At 35.3% G+C, this 26,121-nt stretch overlaps 1 protein-coding gene across 3 annotated transcripts in view; it reads right to left on the bottom strand.

Moving 5' to 3' along the window:
• Positions 1–26,121, bottom strand: part of BMPR1B (bone morphogenetic protein receptor type 1B) — a 228,052-nt gene that overhangs the window by 60,895 nt on the left and 141,036 nt on the right. For 2 of the 3 annotated variants that reach the window (XM_072405584.1, XM_072405585.1), the window contains one exon: positions 2,557–2,763. The exons of the other annotated variant lie outside the window; for it this stretch is intronic. In XM_072405584.1, the coding sequence (XP_072261685.1) occupies positions 2,557–2,629 (73 nt within the window). In that variant the 5' untranslated portion in view covers positions 2,630–2,763. The remainder of the gene's footprint in view (positions 1–2,556; positions 2,764–26,121) is intronic. 3 annotated transcript variants of the gene reach the window in all.

Raw genomic sequence — 26,121 nt, 5'->3', positions numbered from 1 at the left:
TGGCCCTCTAATACACATTACCATTACATTAGTAAATGCCCTACTTAATACTGTTAAAGTACATTAACACATACATACAAAACATAATTTACCATCTTCACTGCAAATGAAGATGTTCAGTAATGTTTAGCATATTCTCATTCAACAGACCTGTAATTTTAATTTAATTCTAATTGTAATTTAATCACAGGTATGTTATATTGCCTACTTTTCCCTGCTACAGTGCTGCTACACAAAGTTGTCTTTTTAGATTAATACCACTCCTAAAAAGCTTTATTTGGGATGTCCGAGATTTAAACACAAAGGCCCTGATTTATTAAATCTTCCCAAGACTGGGGAAGAACTTTCATTGCTGAAGCTGGGTGATCCAGAAAATCTGGAATTAATCTGGTCCAGGATTGAACATTTGATAATGAATAGCAAATGACTTTGAAGAAATCCATTCCTGGTTTGCTGGATCACCCAGCTTCACTGATGAAAGTGTATTCTCCCAAGTCCTTGGGAGATTTAATAAATAGGGCCCAAAATTACAAGCAATCTGTTTTTGCAGACGTAATGCAACGTATGGTAAATTTTACCTAATTTCCCTTTCTTTTATCAATCAACTTCTAACATGATCCACTCTATTTATTATACAGAAAATGCCGTAAAAGATCTATTAGCTTTTATTATGCCTAATGCTTCATAATAATAACATCTGTTCATTTAGGTTACAGGACATGCCAAAAAGTCCCAAATTGCTTTTAACAGTAATTTATTTTATTATCCTCATCTAAGCACAAACTTTGTGTGGGAACACATTGGTTAATGATCACCTCTACTATGAAACCCTTTTACTCTCTCACTTTTGCACACAAACAGAAGGAACTGCTACTGGGATATGATGAATGGATGTGACCCCTAGTGCATACACAAACCTATAGAGAGCAACACATCACAGGATGATTCATTCAAAGAGGATTTGGAATATGCGTGAAAAGGTAATTACCACTATTCCAATGGCTGAGATTCTAAACTAGCAAAAACTTTTGTATTTCCAACTCCATAGTCCCATCAACAAATCAATAGACACAACAATAGAACCAACCACCTAATTTGAATACCTTTTATTAACTAGTTGCCGTTTAAAACTGTAACACACAATAATACCAATTACTATAGTAAGTTCTTCTCAGCTGTCTAAAATACAGATGCCCAAACCCAACTGTATATAACAAAATATGGTTCGGGTTGTTACTATTCTGTGTGTATTTGAATAACAAACATATTACTATAACGTCCTGCAGAAAAAGTGTGAGGTGGAAATAAGGTAAGACCAACAATACTGAAATACATTATACCAGTTTATATACTTATTTTGTGTAAACTTGACTAAGAAAACTTTACTATCAAAACTAGAGTAACAAGCCAACACCATCAAATGTATATAATGTTTTACACAATTTTAAGTACCAAAGCAGATAATATTGCAAAATGTTAAAAATCATACAAAACTTCATCACAATAACAACATATAACAATATCTAAACTAAATATACACATATAAAAAATATTACAGTCAAGACATAACATAGTGTTGTCCAAACACCTGGAATTTTACTCCAGATATTTTATATCCCACTAAAAAGAAAGCATACGTTTATATTTACATTACATCTGAAATCCATATCAAGCTAGTTAGCACTAACTGTTGCAAACACAACATATTGGTAAACATCACAAATGTCCTAAAGTTACTCCGTACTCTTACTGCTGAGAAAGTTAAACTATATACCGTATATATATTTTACACACAATATACATGTTCAAAGGACTGGCATAGATGTTAATGTCTTAATATGGTACAAATAGTTGGAATGCCTTATTAACAGGGCAAAGACCATTTCCACAAAGTGTTAATGATGCTGCGCTGCTAGTGTGGGTTTCAGAGGGGGGAATGAGATTGTTATTCCATGAAGGAACCCTGTAGTGCTTTGCCGAGACATACTAATTCAAAGCACATAAAAAAAAAGAAAATCTTTGCACAGATTAAAGGAAAACTTGGAAAGTGACATGAATTATTATCCTGTTGAAATGCAACCAACAAAGTAAAACGATTATAAGGAAATCAAGGGTCCAGGATAATATTCTGAAATCGGTTTTCATACACAATACGCAATTTGTCAATATTAGAAGCCTGGAGCATTACATCACTTGCTTTGTGCATTCTTCTTCAGTCAAGTGAAGGTTTGTTTACCTAAACATCAGATTAACATGTAATATGTTCTGAATTAGGGAGCGCGGTGTTGCAGGAAAGCTGTTTAAGAAACGTACAGCAGCTAAACATGACTTCACATGAGTTGACGTAAAGTAAATGTGAATGTAGCACAAGATAAGCCTGTTTTGGCAGAGCTAAATCCTTCTAACAGTATCCAGAGCATCACTCTCTACCCAAGAAGAGGACAAGTCTCATGATAGAAGACCAGTGCAGTTTGTTGTGAAGTCCTATTGCAGCACCAACACATTTGTAGCAAAATGATTAATACATTGTAACACTGAAATAAACTAGGGTCTTACCTCTGGTATGTAGGGATAGAAGCATTATTAGGGAAACGTGCAACTGCCAGCTTGGTTCCTCAAACCAGCCCATTCCTATTGCAGAAGATCTGCAGGCTTGATGCTTAATCCAAGGTAACGTATTATAGAGTCCACTCTCTCTGTGTATTATTCTTAGTCCTAGAATCCAACCACAGCTCAGATCCTCAGAAAAGTCTGCTGGGGAGCCTGCGAGGAGAATGTGAAAGGCAAGCCTGTTACAAGCAAGTTCTGTCACCACATAGCGCTCAACTGATCACCTCGTGGGGGAACACAACAAAGAGATCCCAAGCCAGACCTCATTGCTAAAAACAGAAGCTGTGATTGACTGCCCAGATGAGAGTTTGTGTAGACTTCCTAGCCTTATCTTGACAAAAGCTATTAACCTCTTCAGCACTGCACACACCTCCTCCCCCACACACTTCATATCAAGTTTAAGTTGATTCTATGCCGAGCTTGTAAAACCCTCTGATCAAATGTTTTATGAGTTGTTACATTTAATCATGTGTAATTGGTAGGTAAATAAAGATGATAGCTTTAAATAAACATCTGCACATCTGGTAAATAAAATATTTAGTAGCATGTTGGGACCTATGAGTTTTACATCCTATAGCAGTTCACTACACAATGGTATTTTATGCTACTGAAACATATTAGTCATTTTTTATGGCTTGCAAATACAATATTATTTGTATCACTAAGATCTGGAAGAAAACTTTAATAAAAAATAATTACTGAACTTTTTTGGGGATTGTTCAAATACATAAATTACTATGAATTGCCGGAGTTGTCACTGGGATTCAATAAAATGATCAGAAAATTAAGACAAATTTTTAATCTTGCACATCATATAAAATCTAGATTTATAAAAGACTAAACATAATAAAACTAACACACTTCTTTTTATAAGCTGACTAATGAGGTGTAGGTCTTACATATTTTAGGCTATATGATGCTCACATGAAATCAAATTGGAGAAAAACTATTGTGTGGATTTGGGAGTGACCCAAATAAAATCATATCTTCAAAACTCTCTACTTCCTATCTACCATAAGCACTCAGTTCCTTTTTTTTTTGTCTTTTTTAAACCATTAGTAAAATAGATATCACACAATGGTGACCTTGTGTGGACTACTTTCATTTAGTTCAATGCTGAAAGAGCATTTGAGAAAAGGATAGTTACAAAGATAAGTGTGATTTTATCAAGTAAAGCTACGTACACACTTCCAATTATTATCGTTGGAAAATGAACGACGAACGATTCTGCACGATATCTACGAACGATCGTATAGCACCGATCCTGCACATAGAGATAACGACACGATCGTTCGTAGATATTGTACACACAATAGATACGATCGTTTGAGCGATAGAGGAACTATGTGCACGACAGGAAAGTGAACGAACGTTCGTTCATTACGCATGCTCTGAACATGGACGATCAACGAACGACCATACACACGAACGATGTTCAACGATCGTCGTCCAATCCGATCCGCCGGTCCAGTCGTTCGTTTCCAACGAGTTTCCTCGTTCGTCGGCGTCGTTGGTTACTTTTTTACGAACGATTTTTTGCCCAATCGATCGTTCGATTGGAACGATAAAAATTGGAAGTGTGTACGCACCTTTACACTTTCACACACATTTCATTTTCCAACATGTACAGGTCAGTAACACATAATAATACAGTGCTAAGGTTGGACCTAAAGGGAGAAAATAAAATCTCAGCCCTAATGCACTCTAGAAAATAAAACATGTGCAATTGGTAGTTTTAAAAATCAGAATGATTCTGAATCACTTCTTGTCCCTGATCAAAATTGAAGTGTGTTCCCCTTCCCCTATAGATGACAAACAAGATGACAAACAAACAAAACTTTGTGAAGAAACAAACCGACTGCAAGATTGGAAAAGGGTAGAGAGTTGTTGATGAAAATGTTGTAAATGCAAGTTGTAGTTTCAAAAATGATTTGTAACTCTGTTGAGCCTTTTGTGAGATTCATATACTTCTACCACACTACACAGCCAGGAATGTGACATGTCTTTCTTGTTCTTGCTCTTTCAACAGTAAGTAAGCAACTCAATCTGTCAAATTTGTAGAGAATAAACCAGGAAAAAGTAAATCTCATTGGGATATTGTACACCTGGAAACTAAAACTAAAACTTTTCCTCTGCAAATCCCTATTTCATGTCCAATACTCATTAAACCAACCATGCAATTAAATTATTAAGCAACCCAATGACCCCATCTAATGGGCCAAATACAAAAACACTGAAAATATACCAAGCTCAAATTTTTTTCTATCCCTAGTATAAATTTAGGGAAACCAATGATCAAAGGTAACGTGTTATTACATTATTAACATTGGGAACAGCTTCATTCAGACTTCATAGCAATAGAACATCTTGAACATTATTTGCAAGCTGTAGACATTATAATGATCAAAATGATGCAATAAATTTGAGCAATGCATACAATGCTAGTAATATATGGGTTAAATGCCTATAACAAATGCAATGATGCTTTTAAAACAATTGATGCTTTTAAAAGCATAAATACTTATTTCCAGAATGCTGGATTTGCACTCAACCATAAAATCGTTCAAACTTTGTGCAGAAGTGGGTCGCTTGGTCAATGGTGATTATTTTTAGAGCAAGATACTCTTGGATGTTTTGTCATAATTAGTGAAAGGTTATTTATTACAAGAAAAGCTCACTCAACTATTTTAAAAACTGAGTTTGAACATCCAATTTTGTGATTGGAATTTTTACAGACTACAAAGTCGAAATTCAGTTGCCTGCAGCAACCAATAGGATTTTTTTCCTTCTGAATTATATTATCTTGATCTGACTTCAGCAATCTAAAATTTCACGAATTTCTATGAATTTCATTGCCAATTTATCTTTGCAGTGTTTTATTTAGAAAGAATGAACAATTTTTCTTTGAGCTTTAAATATACTTCTCCCATCCCTACTAGAATGCCCCCTTTCATCTCTGCAACAGGCCTGCATGATACACCTAGATCTCTTTTATTTTTACTTTGCTTTTCACAGAACACCAGTGAATATCAACAATCATTTAAGCTGCTCTGTGCATGCCGAGAATGATTTGTGCACTCGCTTACTGGGTATGACTGTCACTGTTGATCTGTGCTGAGGCCTAGATTACATGTGATAAGGGCTGACCTTATTTAAGTATTCACACATTATGCACTCATAAAGAGCTAGCTGGACACAAAAGTGCTTCAGATGTTCAGGGCATCAATCAAGAGCACAGCATGGAGGCTGCCAAACTTTGCTTCTATTTAGCTCTAAAGAGGAAAAGGGGTCCAAGGCAGACTTAATAAAGTTTAAAGCTGTGTCAAAGGCTGTTCTCTCCTATTGTCTGCCTCCAAGTCTGCTTTTTGCACAAATTCTGCTACAGTGAAAACAATAGCTTTTTAAGCAAATTCCAAAGCTGAAAACAAAAGCCTTGTAAGAAAATAAAATAGAGCTTTTCATTGTGGAGTTCATTTGCATGGTTTGATTTGCTAATGTTAGAAACTGGGAAGACAAGGCAGGTTTTATATCAAACTGTGCTTCTGTAAGTGGAGGCAGGGGGCAGGCAGCACATTGTTTTGGCGCTTGACATCACAGGTGCCAGGCCAGGGCATTCACAATGTGACTGTGCTGCTGAATAGGAGTTTATAAGTGTAAAATATTGCTCTCCTAATAAAAGCTGTACCAGCCAAACAAAAAAACAAAACACAGAGAGTGTGTATGTATATTATATATATATTTATATATATATATATATATATATATATATATATACACAGTATAAATAAATGATATGATAAAGAAATGTTTTGTTATAAAATTTGCTGTATGTGTCCTATAGGAGTGGTCTTCCCTACTTCTTCTCTCAGACACCTAGGTAAATGCTGGGTGCTTAACTACCTGCTTATTAAAGTGCATCTGCCATATCCCTGAGCAGTTGGCCAGTAGGTAATCAGTAACACTGTCCTCTGTTTATTCCTGTTTATTCCTAATAAATCCTGAAAAAAAACAATATAAAATATAGACAACCAAAAATGAAAATGCAATTTTTCATTTTAGCTGACCCATTACCGCTTGGAGACCTAATTATTTTAAATATCTGATCAGTGTCCCAGAACATCCGGGCCGACCATTTTCTATATGATAAAAAGATGTACCAAGCACACACTTTAAATGACAGTAAGCCCTGTTTACTGTACACCAGGAATGTGTAACCCTAAATATCTGCCCCCCAGGGAAAGTGATGTTTACACACATTGATTCCAGCTGTGTGACTGCTTCAGACATTAGTGCTTAGAGTAATTCTAAGAAGTTGGTGGCATGCTTTTACACCCAAATGAGAAATTTAGAGACAGACCACTACAAAACTCTACACATTTACTTCCAAACTAATCCCCCCTTCCTTTTTATTTTCCATTCTTTCATGGAAAGGGTCTATACAAAAACATGCCAGGAACCAGATATTTTCCCATACAGGAAATGGTTAATAGAGGTAAAATTAGTATTATTTTTACCCCGACCAGGTATTACCTATAGCTTTCGAACAACCAGCCAACCAATTATCTCCGGAACAAGATTGGGTGTTGGAAACAAACAATGGCTGTAGTAAATAAAGGAGGGAGTATAAGGGTGTTATAGTTTGTACAGTCTCTCTATGATTGCATGTGTCTTCTATGGGCAATCTGTATGAATGTGATATGGACATCAAACTAAAAGCTTTTCCTGAGAGCATGGGCTGATCTAGATATCTACGGTATATGTACCCTAGTAATTGCAGAATTTTTGGAACTATATCAAGAGAACCAATATGCAGTATGATATAAACAAGTTATTAGCAAAAAATAAAACCAACAGCACTGTTGTGTTACTCATAAAGGCTGCCAATATAGTAAAGGTTCTACAAAACATCAAATTTTGCCTGAAAAAGACATGCAGATAGAAAATAATGACATTGTTCTAATTCACTAAACTGTATGCTTGTTTTAGATCATAAACTTGTAGAAAAGTAATAAAGTCAGGGAAATAGAATTCTACCATTTTTTTTTTTTTTTTTGTGGTTGATGTCATTTATTTATTTTTTAGTTTCTAGCAAGTCAAAATCTCTTTTTTGGTTAAAGGATTAAAAGTTCTGCTATTTGGATGGCTTTGGAGAGATTTGCCCTTCCTAGTAACCTTTTTGTCCTTAAGCAGGACAAAAAGGTTACTCTCCTGCTGCAACACAAACAAAAATAAAAATTCCCTTACTTAAGCTACGTACACACGTCCAATGGTTCTCGTCGGATAATTAGCTCAGGGCCGATATCAAATGAGAATCTGGCGTGTGCACAGCGCCCGTCGCCCACCGTCCGAATGACCGTCCTGGCGGATTTACGGACAATGGACGACGAACGACTGTAATGCAAGGGAAGGGAAGAGCGTGCAGCAGGTTGCCGCTTCGCCATTCTCCCCGTCCCCTCTCCATAGAGCAGTTCATGCATCTTTCAGTCTTTTGTCATTGAAAAAAAAAAAAAAACATTTTTAGCTTAACACACTTTTTAATGATTTTTCTCTTAATATTATTAGTAAATCTAGAATCCAGCAGACCTATTTTTTCCATGTTGTATATGTGCATGCTGCATTAAAAAAATCCTTAGTTTTGTTAATTGAAGCAAAGCGACAGTTTACATTAAACAATGAGTCTGATTTTTTAAAGCTCTCCAAGGCTGGAGAGGATACACTTTTATCAGTGAAGCTGGGTGATTAAGCAAACCTGGAATGGATTTCCTAAAGTCATTTGCTATTTGTTAGCAAATGTTTGCAATCCTGGAACAGATCCATTCCAGGTATTTTGGATCACCCAGCTTCACTGATAAAAGTGTATCCTCTCCAGTCTTGGAGCGTATTAATAAACAAGCTCCACATTGTCAAATGATAATAAATATAAATATTTTCCATTAGCAAAATAAAACTATATAGATACTTCACTTATATACACTGCCTGGCCAAAAAAGCACACATATTTTGCTGGACTGACTTTGATTACAGCATGCATTCGTTGTAGTATGGTTCAGACAAGCTTATGCATCAATCATATCACAGCTTTTATTTCTGTTTAGAGTTAAATAAACTTTTCGCCAAGATCTTGCATTGATGATGGAGGAGTTAGATCTTTCTCCAACACAACCCAAAAATTCTTAACGGGGTTAAGGTCCGGACTCTGGTGGGCAATCCATGTGTGAAAATAATGTCTCATGCTCCCAGAACCACTCTTTCATAATTTGAGCCTGATGAATCCTGACATCTTGGAATATGCTCATGTCATTAGGGAAGAAAAATATTCCATTTATGGAAAAACCTGGTCATTCAGTATATTCAGGTAGTCAGCTGGCATAATTTTTTTGGGGCACATAACGTTGCTGAACCCAGACCTGACCAACTGAAGCAAGCCCAGATCATAACACAGTTTTAGGGTATTTTACAAGAAAACTATAAGAGATACTTTAATATTTGATGTACACATATCATTATCTGTGTTTATAATACAGCCAGCTTTACTTTAAATATACCCGTTTGTACATTTAGGCTTTGTATGTGTGAATTGTTAATTTTATTTCATTTTATTCTCCACAATCACACACATTCCCATCTGTCACCCTGCAAATCACCATTTCAGCCTTAAAATCCCCACTTACCATTTTTTTTTCCAACATAGTCATTAGGGACATTTTTAAGTACTTTGTGTATACAGGACAAAAGCAGGAAAGTTTGTGTGGGCAATATTTGCCCTAATTTTCATAATGTAAGAAGAAGAATAAATTGGTCACTTAAGTAACACTTAGTGTCCACTTCTTGTATCTGCCTCTGTAAATATTCTGTAAATTCAACAGCTTGAAATGGTGTTGTACTCTATTTGGTAACATTGCACATATTTCAAATTGCATGCATCGTCTGCAGCCTACAGAGAGATGTCAGCTGAGTTCATAGGGGCTCAAGAGTGCATGTAAAAAAAACATTCACTGTTGATTTTACAATGTGAAATGGAAAAAATCTTTCTTTTCAATGCTTTTACTTAAGAGGCATATAATGAAAACAAATGTAAATTGTTATGTACCATATTCTATAGTTCTATGTTAGAGAGAATCAAAATTATACAATTGACTACTACTACAGCAAGGGTTTATAGCAAGGCAAACAGCATTATAATTATTTATTATGTACTTTAAATAGTCACACACATATACTTTGAATTGTGTGAGTTTTTTTTTTTTTTTTTTAAGATTTGCAAATAAGGAACAAGCTCTATGATCAGAAAAATATTCCCTGCAGATTACATTTGTTTTTTCACTTTCTTTGCTTTCTCATTGCCCAAATAGGTATTTCCAATTTGCACTTTAATTCCCCAAAGTCTGCTTATTTAGCAATCCCTAAAAAGGTACAATTAACCTGTGTAATCTGTTGCAAGGACCATTTTACTTAAAATTGCCATTGGCACAGACAGGAACAAAGAGCTCTCTAAGAAAGGATTTAATTGGCTCTGTTGTCTGATGTAATGAGAAAGTTAAGGAACCTTTTTATAACAGCCTACAGGACAAAAGCAGACTCACATGTTGGGGGATGGTACAGACAACTTATTGCTATTTAAATTTTAAATACCTATGAAAAACAAGGATGCCACAAGGTGCTGATGAAATTTGTTAGAGCTGTATAGTCCAATTGCAACTATTTTCCAGCTAAAAACCATGGAGCTCAGGTGTCCAAATTAAAATAGTTTCTTCCCCCATACATAAAATAGTCAACCATCAGTACATTTAGAAATCTACTGAATTGTAAGGATGAATCAAATATAGATTTTTTACCCTAAGTTTCTTTGGGAGGACATTTACCTTAAACCAAAGCATTATTACACAACAATTTGTGAGAATATTTATATTTTGTAGGTATTTTCACCCATCCAGTTTGTGCTCAGCAGCTGGAAGCCTTTGCTGAATGGTGGTATTGCTGCTGATTTTCCACACATTTCAAGGACAGATTTTTCAGGAGCTATTTATCCTATCTGAAGGTCTTTGGAGGTATGGGGGGAATCACGAGTGCTCAGAGGAGAACCATGTGAGCACAAGGAGAACAGGCAAACTCATTGTAGATAGTGTCCTAGCCAGGATTCAACCCTGAGCCACCCGTGCCACCCCAATAAACTGATATTTCATTACTTCTTACAGTTCATTGGATTGGGGATTTAGCTCCCTACTCATACTAAGAAAAACCAGCAAAAAAAAAACTGAATATATTCCAATAATCCAACCTCTTTCACTTTTCTACAGCCATCCTACACCTGTCCCTCTCTTTCTTTCTATATATATCTATATTATGTTTATTTATAACAATCTCATGAAATCTTTCCTAACACCCTGTAACTCACACAGGATTTCCTCAATCTTCAAGCGTAAAGTTTGGATTGGTAATTTAAACAATATCTTCATACAAAAAATAGCAGAGCAAATCATAGCACTGAGTGATATAATACAGAAAAAAACAAAATTCACCTCTACTAGTGAAAATAAAACAAACAGATATTCAGCAGCTTTTCTTTTACTTAAATAAACCACAGCACCAAAGTACTGAAAAACGCTGCAGCTGAATGATTAGAATGTATTCTGACATCTCAGTTTCACATTGATAATGTTTGTATACGAGCTTTGTGTGTCCATCATCAATGAAGAAATCTGACATTGTTGTAAAAGTTCACAAGTCAAGTTCAAACCACAAAACCATTTAAAAAGGCATAGTTTGTTTCATTGTCTTCACGATACTCTGTAATTTAAGGTAATATCTATCCAAAATGTAATAATTTCATGTGAAATGCAAACAAGGTGGCTAAGTCAAGGTTTTCTTTTTAGATAAAAATGTTTGGGCTGGACATCCTTGTTTTGTTAGTAGCACTATTTTTGCAGTGATCCCAGTTTGTGACAAAATATTTAAGATGCAATCCACTCTTTTTCTATTCATAGTTGTTCTGGAGAACATTACAATGATGACATCAATTCTCAGTACCTACCACTTTTAGCCCATATTCTTGTGTTACAGCTTCACATAATTTATGTCTCATCTCATTTTTTTATTTGTCCCTGCTATGCAGGTACCTGTAGATGCAAAACCCAATTCAATGCCTCTATGCTCTTATATTTTATTTTACACTCATATTCTCTTTTACCAGCAAGCTATTTTTTTGTTTGTTTTACTGGTCATACTCTGGCCTAGATTGTTACTGTAAAGAAATCTTTTCATGCGCCAAGGTTAAATCTTTTTAGTTCTTGGAGCAAAAATCCCCCCATGATTTTAGCAAGGACCTCAAAGTGAGAAACTGTGCACTAAGTTTACTAAATTGACTATTTATATATTTATACAAGGTGATCATTTGCTCCCTTTGTCTATTCTAAAGAAAAAAATACATTCAATTCAGGTAATATATCCACTTTCTTTCTATCTATTTAGAAGGAAATATTAGTAATGCTTATATGCTTATTATAGGATATGATTTTGTCTCTTTATAATTCATTTAATACAAAAGGTGCCTTCCTTACTCCAGAGAATTCGCCTTTTAATTACCTTTTATAATTGCCTTTTAATTCAGTTATGTATTGTCTAAGTCAATGAAATTGTGAAACAGTTCATTTTCCATCATTCACTCACCCAGTTTTAACCTCCCTAGCAGTAACCCCAAGTGTGACTCGGGTAGAAAAGGGTTGCTGAAAGCGGTAACTCCGAGTTACAATCGAGGTAGGTAAACCTATAGGGAGGTTAGTGAATACAGCACTTACCTGATCCGCCGGCGTCCTGCGTCGTCCATCGCCGCGATCCCTGTCTTCTTTCTTCCTCCTCCGGTGTCTTCTGCACCCGATGAGTCACCGGGGAGTACCCAGTGATGTTGGTGCGTGTGTACGTTGCTGGCGGGGCGGGACGGGAAATTCAAAATTCATCTGTATTGCATTCAATACAAAATAACTGTATTGAATGCAATACATTGGATTTTTATGTGTAAAAACAGTACATTGTTTTCAAGAACATTTATTTTACAGTATATATAATATATATATTAGTATGAGTATAATATATATATATTTTTATTTTTTTTACATGATTTTGTGTTTCAAACTTTATTATACTCATACTATAATATACTGTAAAATACATTTTCATGAAAAACAATTTTTAGACATAAAACCGGAAAGAAATGTACCGCTATGGATGTTAATCCCCCAGTACACATGCACATTAAAACCTGAATGCCATCAATCACTACATAGTTTAGCTTGAAAGCCAGAAACACCTTATAGGGCCTTTATTCCACTACAAAGCTGTCATCTACAAACACATGATTAGTACATTTGACCCCAAACCCTATATTAATTTTAAACATTAAAATAAATGGTCCCAAAACTGAATCGTGCAGCCTTTAGACAATTTATAGCATGAATCTTTACTTTTGAATTGTGATCTATTGGATATATTTTTATTCCTTTAGAGACTAATTTGTCAAAACGTTTAGACTTTAATACATAGCTTTAACACATTAGCTGTCTGTGTAAGATAAGGTCTATAGGATTAAAGGATAGTTCACACCCCTGGTGGCACTACAGTCCATACAGCATTTTTTCTGATGCCTGGGACCAAGTGGTCTAAAAGAAACCATCAAAGTGCCAACCACCATTGTGCCATCCATATTATATTAGTTCAAATTGTATATGAAAATAGTACATTGAAAACTAATCACAAAACCAAACAACTAATCTACAAAGTTTTGAAGTTTTCAGAATTTTAAAATTTACTACAAGTAAAAAGAAACGTTCAATGGTTTCCCTTAAATAACCTTTCCTCCAATTGCCCTGTTTGGTAAACAAGGATATTTAACAACAGACATCGTACTATTAAAAAGAATTAATGGCAAATTATCCTGTGATATCAGTGATTATGTGAAGAGCTATCAAATGGATTTTTTCTTAGAAGCTGCAGGCAAATGTAGTTACAACAATTAAATACTATTAGCCTGTTCTAATTAACTTGTTTGCCTTTATTATTTACCATCATTAGGTAATGAATAGCATAATAACAAGCGGAAATATTTTGTAATTGCAACTCAAATTGCATTTAAATATCGATTTTGCATTAGTATGTACTTCTGCTTTCACAATAACTTTGTTGTGCTTGTTATCTTTAAAAGACATTTGTTTTTCTTTCAAACTCCAAAGTTTCTAAAACTGTTATTAAATTGTATCTCAAGTCAAAATGTTTTTTGGTGGAGAAGAAAATAGTTGGAACTCTTGTCCTATTGGTGTTTTGTGTCCCTGTTGGTGAGATTTACCCTTAAAATGTGTACTAGTTAAAATAGAAAAATAAAGAAAATTCGGAGTCAGTATAACAGGAGGTGAGGAAAATCTTCTATTGGATAAACCTGCTGCAAAAAAACGTATGCTCACACCTGTTTTTGTCTATGGGACAGGATATGGGGAACAGATAGGAAAAACAGAAGGAGGATTAAACTCCTGAGGATTAAAAGTTTAGGTTAGGGTAAACTTTCAAAAAACATGAAATAAAAACGAAAAGGGAGATAAAGTTGCATAACTACAAAATTGTTATAGCATGTTCATTGTGTTGAATTGTTTTTACATTGTAAAAACTTTCTTTTGGGACACGTTTTATAGCATGCTGGATCACACAGCAAAAGTGTATCCTTTCCAGTCTTGGAGAGCTTTAATAAATTAGGCCCAATGTCTCAGTGGTCTGACCCATTGCTATGATCATACAAATGAAGAACACCATTTATATGACAAAAAAACACATCTGAGCAGTGCCAAATTGTAAAGTGTATAAAAGGCGGCAGATTGACAACTCTGGGTGGTGAAGTCACTTGCATTCTACACATAGGTATATGTTAGCAGATTATCTGACCGACCAGATAATTAGAAAAGTTAGCAATTTAAAGTGAACAGCAGAACACTGATTTTCCTAATCAGTACCAAGGCTTCATGTGCAGAATCCAGGATAAAACATTATATACGATTCCTTGAACAACTACGCCTACAATTAAATCTCTTCCCCCCTTGTACAATTGATACTCTAGACTCAAACATCTATGCAGTTTTGTCTGGAAAATGTTCTCTTACACTTTGTACTGTCATTTTTACAAGAAATTACACTTTGGAGTTGATTTACCAAAGTCCTAAAACCTGTTTACTATACCTAATTTAAATTTTCAATTCATTTTCCAAAGTTTTTTTCAAAAAATACTTTCAGATATGTATTTTGTGCCCAAGAAAATGGCAGGACTATAACAGGCAATGGCTGCTGTCAAGAATGTTGGCAGTACAACTGACACGTAGGAAGTTTCATGCAACACTTCATTCATGTGTTTGTGTCTTCGTAAGCTTTGGATATTAAAAACCCTTGTTGGAAGGTCTGGGATTTTCTTCCCTACACGAAGGTCAAAGTTTTTGTAGTCAACATGTCATATACAAATAGCATTTAAAGACACCGCAAACCAAAGTAATACTTTTCAATTTAGGTCAAGGGAGAGGAATAAATAAAATACCACAATGTTATGTATATGGTATACATTTAAGGCAATATATTTATTCCTCTATAACTAAAAGTACATAAAACATGTATTCTGCACTATAAATATTTGCTGGTGCTTATAGTGTCATGCTAAACTTAGATTTTTAGGATAAAACAAAAAACAGAAACCTTTTGTAAATGGATGTGACCACATTATGCTGTAACTGTTTGAAATGGTGACTTCAATACAGCAGATTCTCTTGAACATATCAGATCTAATACTGTGAAGGGTGAAGCTTTATAAAGCCCATTTTGGTTCTCAGGCTAACTAACCCATACATAACAATAAAGGACACTTTGTGAGGACAAAAAGGAACTACACTGGGCATGACAATGAAAGCCTTGCCATTGTGATATCTAGGTACATCCAATCCCACCACTGCTGGCTTTCAGAACACTTTTGTTTTGCCAGATGTGTGTAACCTATGAAAGCGAGATGCAGGACAGCTGCCCACCCCGTGTCCCTTAATCCTGAAAACTCTTTCCTGCTAAAGGCTTGTTAGTTTCACAGAATGCAAACTATGTCAGACCAGTACAAAGGGGTCTTTTAGACTGGGAGCTCCTTTAAGCCGGATGGAGAGGGAAAAAAAACACATTCAATGCTAAAAGACGACATCCCTCTCTTCCTATTTTTCTTTTCACATTACATATGGTTGATATTATATTGAGGCTACAACAATCCAATTTAAAAGAAGAACTAAAATAAATAATTATAATATAAAACATATGTATATTATTATGCATCACAGTAATGCATTAAATCTTGTTAATATATATTTTTTTATCTAACTACCTGGTCTTAAGAGAAAAGTTTTCGGATCTGTACCCGTTTCTTTTTTGTTTTTCCTTTTTCTTCACCAGATTTTAAAATACACATACACGTGATCATTCAAAAGATTTTACTGATTTACATATGCTTTTTTTATTGGTTATGTTGTTTTTTTGTGAGTCTGCATTTGCTGATGTCTTTGTTTATGCATTTATATAACCTTCATATGTGCATTAATATTAGGACATACATAAATCAAGATAGACACAGACAAGTGGGTGTAGGTATTTATAGTTATATAGGATCCATAATCCTAGCACAGAAAACATCAGTTAAGCTGTAGATTCACGTGTGAGGAGATGGAGGACACTAGCTAAAGACGTAGGTCAATGCTGCTGACAGCTAAGAATTTAAACCATGAACATAAGCTCTACACCTGGTGTTAATAAAACCAGAGGCAAGAGAAGCCCCAAAACCTGCATACGTAATACATGTCAAATAACACACATATCCCTTACATAGGGTGTAATAACAATTTTACTAATTAAAATAGAGATAAATATAAAATATGTATATATAACTAACTTTATTATCCAGTATTTACTTATATAATTGTAATTTTGTTTTCAAATATTACATATAAATAGTCCTCTACCAACCTTTGTGAATATTATTATGCGTGCTATTAAGAAAAATAAATGATCAGCATTTAGTGTGTAGGGATTTTCTGACCAGTGGGGAGCATAGCACAGGTAATTGAGCATTTCTTACATTTTACAAAGATTGTTGTTTCACTAATATTAATCAGCCTCATTTTTGAGGCTGGACTAACCCATTGAAGCCAATTTACAAAAGGAGTTGACCATTTTCAATGACAAAATGTTTAATAATGTTAACTTCAATCATCCAGTCGTGTAAAAGGAAAATTCCTTATTCACTATGAATACCCAATATTATGCAGATGCTTTTCATATGTTTGTGGTTAGTATTCACGCAACTTTTTGAGTGAAGATGCTCATCCACATCAGTAAATACACCCGACTGTTTCTAGTTAATTGCTGTGTTTGGCAACTACTGTAAAAGTATTTGAAACAAAATCCTGAGAGAAAATACCTGAAAATGAAACAAGAAACCAGGAAACAGAAGGTATCTTGGACTAGAGCTATGGTAATAACATATGGCCTTGCCCTGTTTTATGGTAGAGCTCCAGCAATCTAACAATACTCACAGACATTTATTTTCTTCCCACAACACTGTTTGTTCAGCAGTTAGACTACACACCATAGCCACTAAAATTCTATTTTTTAACACAATTTGTTTGCATAAATTATGACGTTATATGAATGGACTGAGAAATTTTTGGACCTTTTGGTATTTCCATCTTACCCCTATTATGGAGAATAACATTTCTTGATAAACCAGGCTGACTATTCTGCCATACTGGTTTTCCATGGTTTATATTATGATCATTTGTATCATATACAATATGATACTGTCGTAGGAGAGGCTTTTTTTTATTATACTTCTTTTGTCTCTATAATAATATAAAAACATACTTTAGTTATACATAAAAAAGTTCCTATCATTATTAAAAAGTTGTATACTAAAGATGCATACACTTGGTTAACATAGCATGCAAAGTTCAAAATGAAGAGGAATAGGGAGTCTGTTCTAAATATCAAAGCTAAAAATTACCATATTATATGCAACAGACATATCATGAGAGGTGCTAAGCAAGCAATCTAGAGCTCCAGTTCCCCTTTGAGCATTTTGGCCATCAATAACTACTTTGAATTAAAAGAGGAAATCACCCAAAAGAAGGAAACATAACTGCTGCTTTAATAGGAGCATTGTAGTATTAAACCTATATGCCGTAATTTTATGTGATTTTATATTACAAAAATCAGTTGGGAGGCTTTATTTTATGTGCGGATGTGTGAAAAGGTGCTTGTTTCTGTAACACATTTTAAGTGTCCCTCTTTACTCATTTGAAATGTTAGAAGGTTTTTGGTACATCAGAAGTAGTTCCACTTTAACACCAAGTTCCTCTACAAAAATACACACGGAGGGATTTGAACATTGTCTGTACGCTATCCAGTGAAAATCAGTCACCCGTCAAAATGGATATTCTACAGACAAATTGTATGGCTCCTCAGTATTCTTCTACAGACTGCCTTTTCAAACCAACATTATGCTGACCTGCGTGAATTGGCTTTAACACTATTATTTTTGGTTACAATTTGACTTCCTTACTTGACACATTGAGTAGTATTTCCTTTTCCTCTCCCTTAGGGAGCAACTTAACAATTTAATAATAGGCACTGACATCTGGTCGGGCTAATCAGAATATGTATTACTTATATTGCTAAGAGTAATGAAGACACCGTGTTCCAAAAGACACTATACCAACCATTGGTCACCTGTGCTTTATAAACATGAAATGCAGGAAATATCATGTTAAGAAAATATTGATCTACTGAGAAGCAAAAAAGACTGAGTTGAATCAGCTTAAAATGCTATATAATGCTATTTTTTTTATCCAATGCTAGAAGGGATCTTGCATTGTTTCTGGCAAACAAGTCATACAGGGTGTAGTAGAACTGCTTTAGAAAAAGTAAAAACTAAAAGGGACCTAAAATAAGATATACTTTCTCATGTAAAGTATGTGTATAGCAAAAACAGTTTTTTTTTGTTTTTTTTTGATAGAGTAAGGAAGAGTTGAATTAGCTACCAACAAGATATTAAAGAAAATCTACCCAAAGTAAAGAAAAACTTCTAATCTTAGCCAATTAAGAAAATGTATCTTTGCTTGGTAATTTACCCTTATTCCCAATCTTCTGATAGAGGACAGGGAGAGCAATAAAAACCCCTTCCCTACAGCATGACATTTATATAGATTTTACTTATCTTTATTAAAAACACTCCCACAGATAATTTCTTCAACGTCTTTATTTTTTCAAAAGCATGGTGCCATGTTTGTTTAGGCAATACTCAGGTCACTATGTAGTTTCTAGACTGAAATGCTGGTTTGGAGAGGACAGCCAAGAACTGCTAAAGCATCAAGATTATGAGGTCACAAATGTTTTACAAAGATTACCTTATTCTGCAGCCTCTTAGCTTTGGAGTAGTTACAAAGTTTAGGTTTAATCAGCAGACACATTGGGCCTGCTTTAATAAAGCTTTCCAAGACTGGAGACGATACACTTTCATCAGTGAAGCTGGGTGATCCAGAAAACCTGGAATGGATTAATTAAAAGTTTTACTATTTGTTAGTTCCAGGTATGCTTGATCACCAAGCAAATCAGGCCCATTGGATCTGATTAATTGGAGATCTCCAAAACTGAAAAAGATCATGGGAGAATGCGCGTGATCCAGCAAACATTGAATGGATCTGGTGCAGGAATTAAAGGATTTGCCAACTAAGAGCAAATGCTTAGTCCTAGTGTGTGGGGTGTGTTGGGGGGGAGGAGGGATGCAGCTGTCACCCCATGACAACTTTCTGAACAAGGACTTTCATTGCAGGAACCTTTATTTTATTAAAGGTTATTATTTTCACTTAAAATAACTAAAATCGACTTTTGAGATACATTAACATGATAAATCTTGTAGTAATTGGGTTTAGATGTACTTTGATGTTAAAATGTCCTTATTTATACAATAAATGCAACATATGCCAATAAAGACAATGTTTAGGAATCATAGAGAACATCTAGACAAACATCTAGACAAACTACCCCTAGGGGTGGGGACATTTTGTTTAAATATAACAAATACAGGGAGAATATGATGTGCTGGTGATATCTACAATTCCACCAATCATCATAAACTACCAAAGCACTTGTCTTCATCAAACTCTACCCTTAGAATGAACAATTTGAAGAGCTCAGTTGTTGATGATTTGCACCTAGGCAATGGTCATACACTGACACATGGATAGGGACACCAACCATTATAAATCACTGAAGCACTCATCTTCACCACAAATCAATTTGAAGTGCATCTTATGTTTCTTTATACACTCAATGGCCACTTTATTAAGTATACTTTGCTAATACTGGATTAGACCCCTTTAGCCTTTGGAACTGTCATAATTCTTCATGCCACTGATTCAACATCATGCTGAAAACATTCACAATAATGAATGAATAATGAACCATACTGACAGAATAACATCACACAGTTACTGCAGATTTGTTGGCTGTATATCCAAGACCATAATCTACAGTTCAACCTCAAAGTAGTTTATTGGATTGAGATCTAGTGACTGTGGAGACCATTTGAGTTCATTAAACTCATTGCTATGTTAGAGAAACCAAAGATGATTTCAGCTTTGTGATATGGCGCATTATCCTGTTGGAAGTAGCCATTACAATATGGGTACGCTGCAGTCACAAAGGGATTGACATGGTAAGCAATGATAATGCTCAAATGGTACTGAAGGGGGTTTAGAGTATGCTAAATAAACATCCTTCACACTGTTACACATCAGCAGCCCGAACCGTTAAACAAGGCAAGATAGATCCATGCTTTCATGTTGTTAGCGCCAAATTCTATTGAGTTACCGTTGCCTTTCTATGAGCTCAAAAAAGTGAGGCTGTTCTCCTCTGACCTCTGGCATCTTTTTCAATCTTTTTCAGACCATAAACACCAGAGATAGTAGTGCGTGAAAATCACAGCAGATAAACAGTTTCCAAAATACTCCTGGCACTAAGAACAACACCACATGTTCAAAGTGACACCCTTCACCTTTGTTCCCCACTCTGATGCTCAGTTTGAGTCTTAGCAGGTCATCCCAACATGTCTACATGATTAAATGCATTGAGTTGCTGTCATGTGTTTGGCTTATTAGATATTTGTGTTAACAAGCAGCTGAACAGGTGTACCTTGTAAAGTGGTTGGTGAGTGTATGGTTTGTTTTTGCCATTTGGAGGCAGAGTCTCCCAAAAAGAGGTGTAAAGCAGATAATCACTTTGGTGAATCACTTCACTCCTCTGAAAATGTCATTATACATGTTACCATTACAGAAGAGTACCAGGGACAATAAAAGCAATGGCACCTTTCGCTCTGCTTATTAACTTTGACATGAGACTGAAAATAAGGCTTGACATGCTGCGTATTATTATTAAATATGTGGATTACTGTTCATGATGACAAGCAATCTCTTCTAAACAACAGAACAAGTTAAACAGAATGCTTGCAATTTTCCTTAACCTAAAGGTACATGATTTATTAACAAATAATCCAAAAACTAAATTTGTTAATTCAATTCTCAATTACTGGATGAAAAAGACTGTGAATGCCAAAAGCTATTACCAAATTATGGGATACCATATGAGACTTTGAGACTAACATCTAATATATCTATGCAATTTAAAATGGAAAATTGCAGACATAACATGCATCAATTGTGTGACTCACTGTGTAGAGACAGACAGCAGACAACACTGCAGGAAAACTGGGAATATAAAAACAGCTGGTATAGCTGATATTTAAGCACTCTAAGGTATGAAAACTGTCCTCCAATCTATTGATTATGTCTGAAAATCAGCTTTAATATGTTACTAAACCCAAATGTAATATGTAGCAGCTTACCAGCCTTTAGGTTGGTAGCTGCATTAGTTTTCTCTTTTTCAGTCTAAAAATTTTTTAGCAAGTACAGAAAAGTGCTTTAGCCAGGAATACATTGTTTTTTTCACTGCTGGTAAGCTTAACATAAAGCACAATCAACTTCATCATTCTTAGTTCAAACTCTGTAGATGTATTGATTTATTACCATAGTATCCCATCAACGGGAAGTATGGTATTCCTAGAACTACCCAAATTTATGTCTTCAGGTTTAAAAATGTTTTAAGCATTAAAATTTGTTCTAGATGAAAATACAATAAAATACATTTAAAGTCTTGGTGCGTTTATTTGCTAAGTGTGTATTTTAATGATAATACCAACAATTTGTATGAAAAACGATACAACATACAATACAACATTTAATACAAGCTGTTTCCATAGAAATGCTTTCTTTAGTGGAAAAAAAAATTGCTGCCGTAAGCGATGCTAGAATATTAGGTAACCCTGTCTCTTGTATTAGAAACAGGTTGCTGACCAGTAGTAGAGACAAACAGCTGAAAACTTCCTTTGAATAGTTTATATTATAGCAAATATAAATGTGGAACACAGGCTGTGTGAACAGAGGAAAGTGCAGCAAACATTTGTTCTTGCTTTTATGCTTTTTAAATTGCCAGAAAATGTTTTCTGACTAAAAATACATAAATTTTAAAAATGACAAACCATGGTCATCCACTGTTGTGAGTCACAGTATAGAATGTAGCCACAGGGGTGATATTACCTATTGTAGCTTCTTCTCTCACCTGCCTGCCTATTGGAATATGAAAGCAGCGCCACACTTCTGAGGTCCTTTCTAAACCTTTTGGTCCTTTATCACCTTTGTTGTCACCTTAGTAACATTTGTTGGTCCCCTAGCACGGACTGATGAGTGTTTGTCCACTTTGTTCTCTTTTTTCCTATCAGCACTGCAGTACAACCCATTGGCTATTTGTGCCATTTTGCACTACCATTCTGTTATCTGCTGTGCAGTATACTGCAAGAGGCTGATACCATGTGAACTGCTCACATTTAATGAGTTCAGAGATGTGTTGATTTGTATCTTTACTTCTTACTTTTTTTTTGGTGTCTGCTAGAACACTATGTTCTATACTATGCACTATGCATGTTCTCCTTGTGCCTGTGTGGGTTTCCTTTGGGTACTCCGGTTTCCTCCCACATCCCAAAAATATTGAATAAGGTTTATCAGCTTTCCCTCAAAAATCATTCTTAGACTATGTTAATTACATATGCCTATAGTAGGGACATTCGATTGTAAGCCCCGTTGAGGGACAGTTAGTGACATGACTATGAACTATGTAAAGCCCTGCATAATGTCATTGCTATATAAATACTGGCTAACAATAAAATAGGTAAATGTTAAAACAGTAGCTGGAAAAAAACATTGCCTAACACTGCTGGTGTCCACAAAACTGACCGATGGAATAACACACACAAGTTACAAATTATTACTGGGGTTCAAAAAACACAATCTGCAGTTACCATACGATTATGACTCTACATGTGCAGCTGTAAGAAGGGAAGAAAGAGAGGTAAGGTAGCAGTAAGGGAATGGGAAAAGAGAAAATAGTAAGGGAAAAGCGTCTAAAAATAGGAGTGGCAAAATGATGCAATCAGGTTCTAAAGGATGAATATAACTCCCCTGTTCTTTGCTACTGATATAAATATTTTAACCAGACTTTTCCATTCTGTCTGGTCAAATCCCTTTGGCCTGAATCAGTTTGGTTGCACAGAATAATCCTTTTGTGGTGCACTTTCCAATAATAGGCATTTTAGAAACAGTTGTATAGTTGGCTCTAAAGACATGTTGACACATTTTCCAAGGAAAATAGGAGAGGCACTTATGGGAAGAGAGTTGAGTAAGAAAATTAAAAATAAGAAATCAAGCAAAACAATGTCTCTGTTTAAGGTGTGGCATACAATGACAACATGGAACAATTGGTAGAATTGCGGTGCCCAGACCATTCTAAATGTTCTAATACATGTTCTAAAATGCTAATACATGTAAACTTGCACAGGTATCTTCACATAATTATTTATAGATGCAGCAATCAATAAGGTAACTTTTACTTTGTGTTTACTAATCATTTCAATGTATGGTAAATATTCTGTGATAATAACATAACTCCATCTCCTGCTTAATCATGGCAATACATTTTTAGACTTAACAAAGATAATTTAACAACACATTTTAAGTCTCAGAAATGCCAAAAATTAGGATTGTCTTAATCGCTGTAACTGTTTGGAGCATAAAAAAAACATGCACGCAGACAGGTCTAGTATAAAGGTAAACATAAACTAATGTTAGGAAGAGAAGACCTTTTATGCATACAGGATTCTATCCCTAGGACTAAGGTGGAGAAGCTCTAAATGAGGAGCCTGCATACTGAAGGAGCAGGTGGTTGCTGGCACTGAAGGACCACTTAGGTGTCATCGGCTTCCAGAGCAGGCAATGCAGCAGTGCAGAATGTGAAAAAAGATTTAGGGCACATTCCACATGATTGCTCAATTTTGTGCCACTCCCCATGCTGGCACTTTGCCAGCTGCTTAAGAACCTGCACAATTGACAGCTGGTGGCAGTGAGTGGTACTAGTACTGCTAGAATCGACCCTATTCATTCTCCTTCATGGCTGCTGCAGGGAGACACTACATATAGCCTCTCCCTATGTGGCAGCATTTTTTGGCATGAGAAAGCAGTAAACACACCTCGCTGGCAGTGTAAAAAGCCTTTACACACCTAAAGCTGAGGGTGATGCCTGTCATATGTTCCCTGAACAGTGTTCTGGTATAGGACAACTCTACAAAGTATCTTAGCCTTTTTTCATCCACTTGCTTATATAGGTTTATGAAAGGACCCTCCCAAAGGAACTTTTGAGTACTTTTGTAAACAAAGAGTATAAGCAGCCCAAATGTTTTTGTTTTTTTTGAACGATGGCTGATGAATATACTTGGGACTGGTTTACTAAAGGAGTGTAGGCAGTTCACCTAACGTACATTATCACTCTGCAAGCTATACTCATCATCATAGCTAAATAAATGAGTTGAAGCTCTGATAATTTTAGACATCCAGTGTGCCAAAAAGCATTTTTTCTTTTATAATACCTTGTACCTGATTGAGTATTTTTTGCAGTCAATTTTTCCCACATTTACTTTGCAGAATACTAATTTTGCTAGGCGAACAGCCTACACTCCATAAGTACATCAACACCAATGGTGGGATAATTGGTCCTAAGTTGGGTCTGTCAATGTGTTTCAGGTTTACTAGGAGAATTATTATTTCAAGTTAAATATAGTGTTATTGAGTTTTTTAAAAGTAATAAATATGTGTGGATATAGTGCACATTTGGCCTTTGGAGCTTTGACAATTTAGACTGAATCAGGTTGTATTAGCTCTCCTTAGGCTGGGTCTACATGGACGTTTTTTTAAAAACACATGTACAAGTTCCTATTGTGTTTATATGCGTTTTAATGCACTTTTATTAGCGTTTTAAAGCTTGCCTATAAAATGCTGGAAAACGCCTCTGCCACGTTTACCCGCGTTTTTGGGCATTCTCCAGCGTTAACCCAGCGTTTTAATTTTAAATGTCATAGATGTGCCTCAGGGAAACGTCCTGGTGTAGATAAACCCATTGTAATGCATGGGGATTTCAAACAAGGGCTTTAAAAGCCTCAGGCTAAACTGTGGAGAAACAGTCCGTGTAGACTAAGCCTTAGAGACCCAATGTGCCATTGCCCTGCAGAATCACACCATTTTGTATCATAATGTATTTATTTTTTTTACAATATTGACAGAAAACATATTGGGTAATAAACAGCATATTACATACACACATTTTTGGCCAAGTAACCTCTTGGACACTGTGTCCCTTATTTACTAAAGCTCTCCAAGCCTGGAGATGATACACTTCATCAGTGAACCTGGGTGATTCAGGAACCTGGAATGGGTTTCTTTAAAGTCATTTGCTATTTCCTAGCAAACCATTCCAGGTTTGCTGGATCACCTGCTTCACAGATGAAAATGTATCCTCTCCAGCCTTGGAAAGCGTTAATAAATCAGGCCTTTTAGCTAACATGGAATCACCCAACCAGAGTACAGAATCTCTTGCAGGCTGTCAGAAATCCAACCTTTTCAATAAATACATACCTGAAATGAGTACTTATCCCCCTGGAGTTATGTTTTAAAGTTTTCATTAGAATAAATCTTGCTCTGGCCTCCCTTACTTCTTGAAGCAGATTCAGATTCAATGGCAATTTCTAGAAGCAGATCAACAAAGATATACTACTTATAATAATCCACTATCAGCAAATATTTCTTCATGTCCAAAGAATTTATTAAAATAACAATCAGTTTTTAAACAGATGGACATTGCAAAGCATTTACAACTCAAAATTTGTAAGCATGCAGAAACATGACACCCAATGCTAATGTTCCATTGCACAAATATTATACATAAACCAAACATATTTTTAGTGATTTAAATTTACAGCAATAGCAAAACACTCTATTCACATTCATTCTTTTTTAGATCATTTTC

The sequence above is a fragment of the Pyxicephalus adspersus genome, chromosome 3 (assembly GCF_032062135.1).
Source record: "Pyxicephalus adspersus chromosome 3, UCB_Pads_2.0, whole genome shotgun sequence".
NCBI lineage: Eukaryota > Metazoa > Chordata > Amphibia > Anura > Pyxicephalidae > Pyxicephalus > Pyxicephalus adspersus.
The sequence above is the reverse complement of the archived record's forward strand: the minus strand, read 5'-3'. Positions and strand labels throughout refer to the sequence as shown.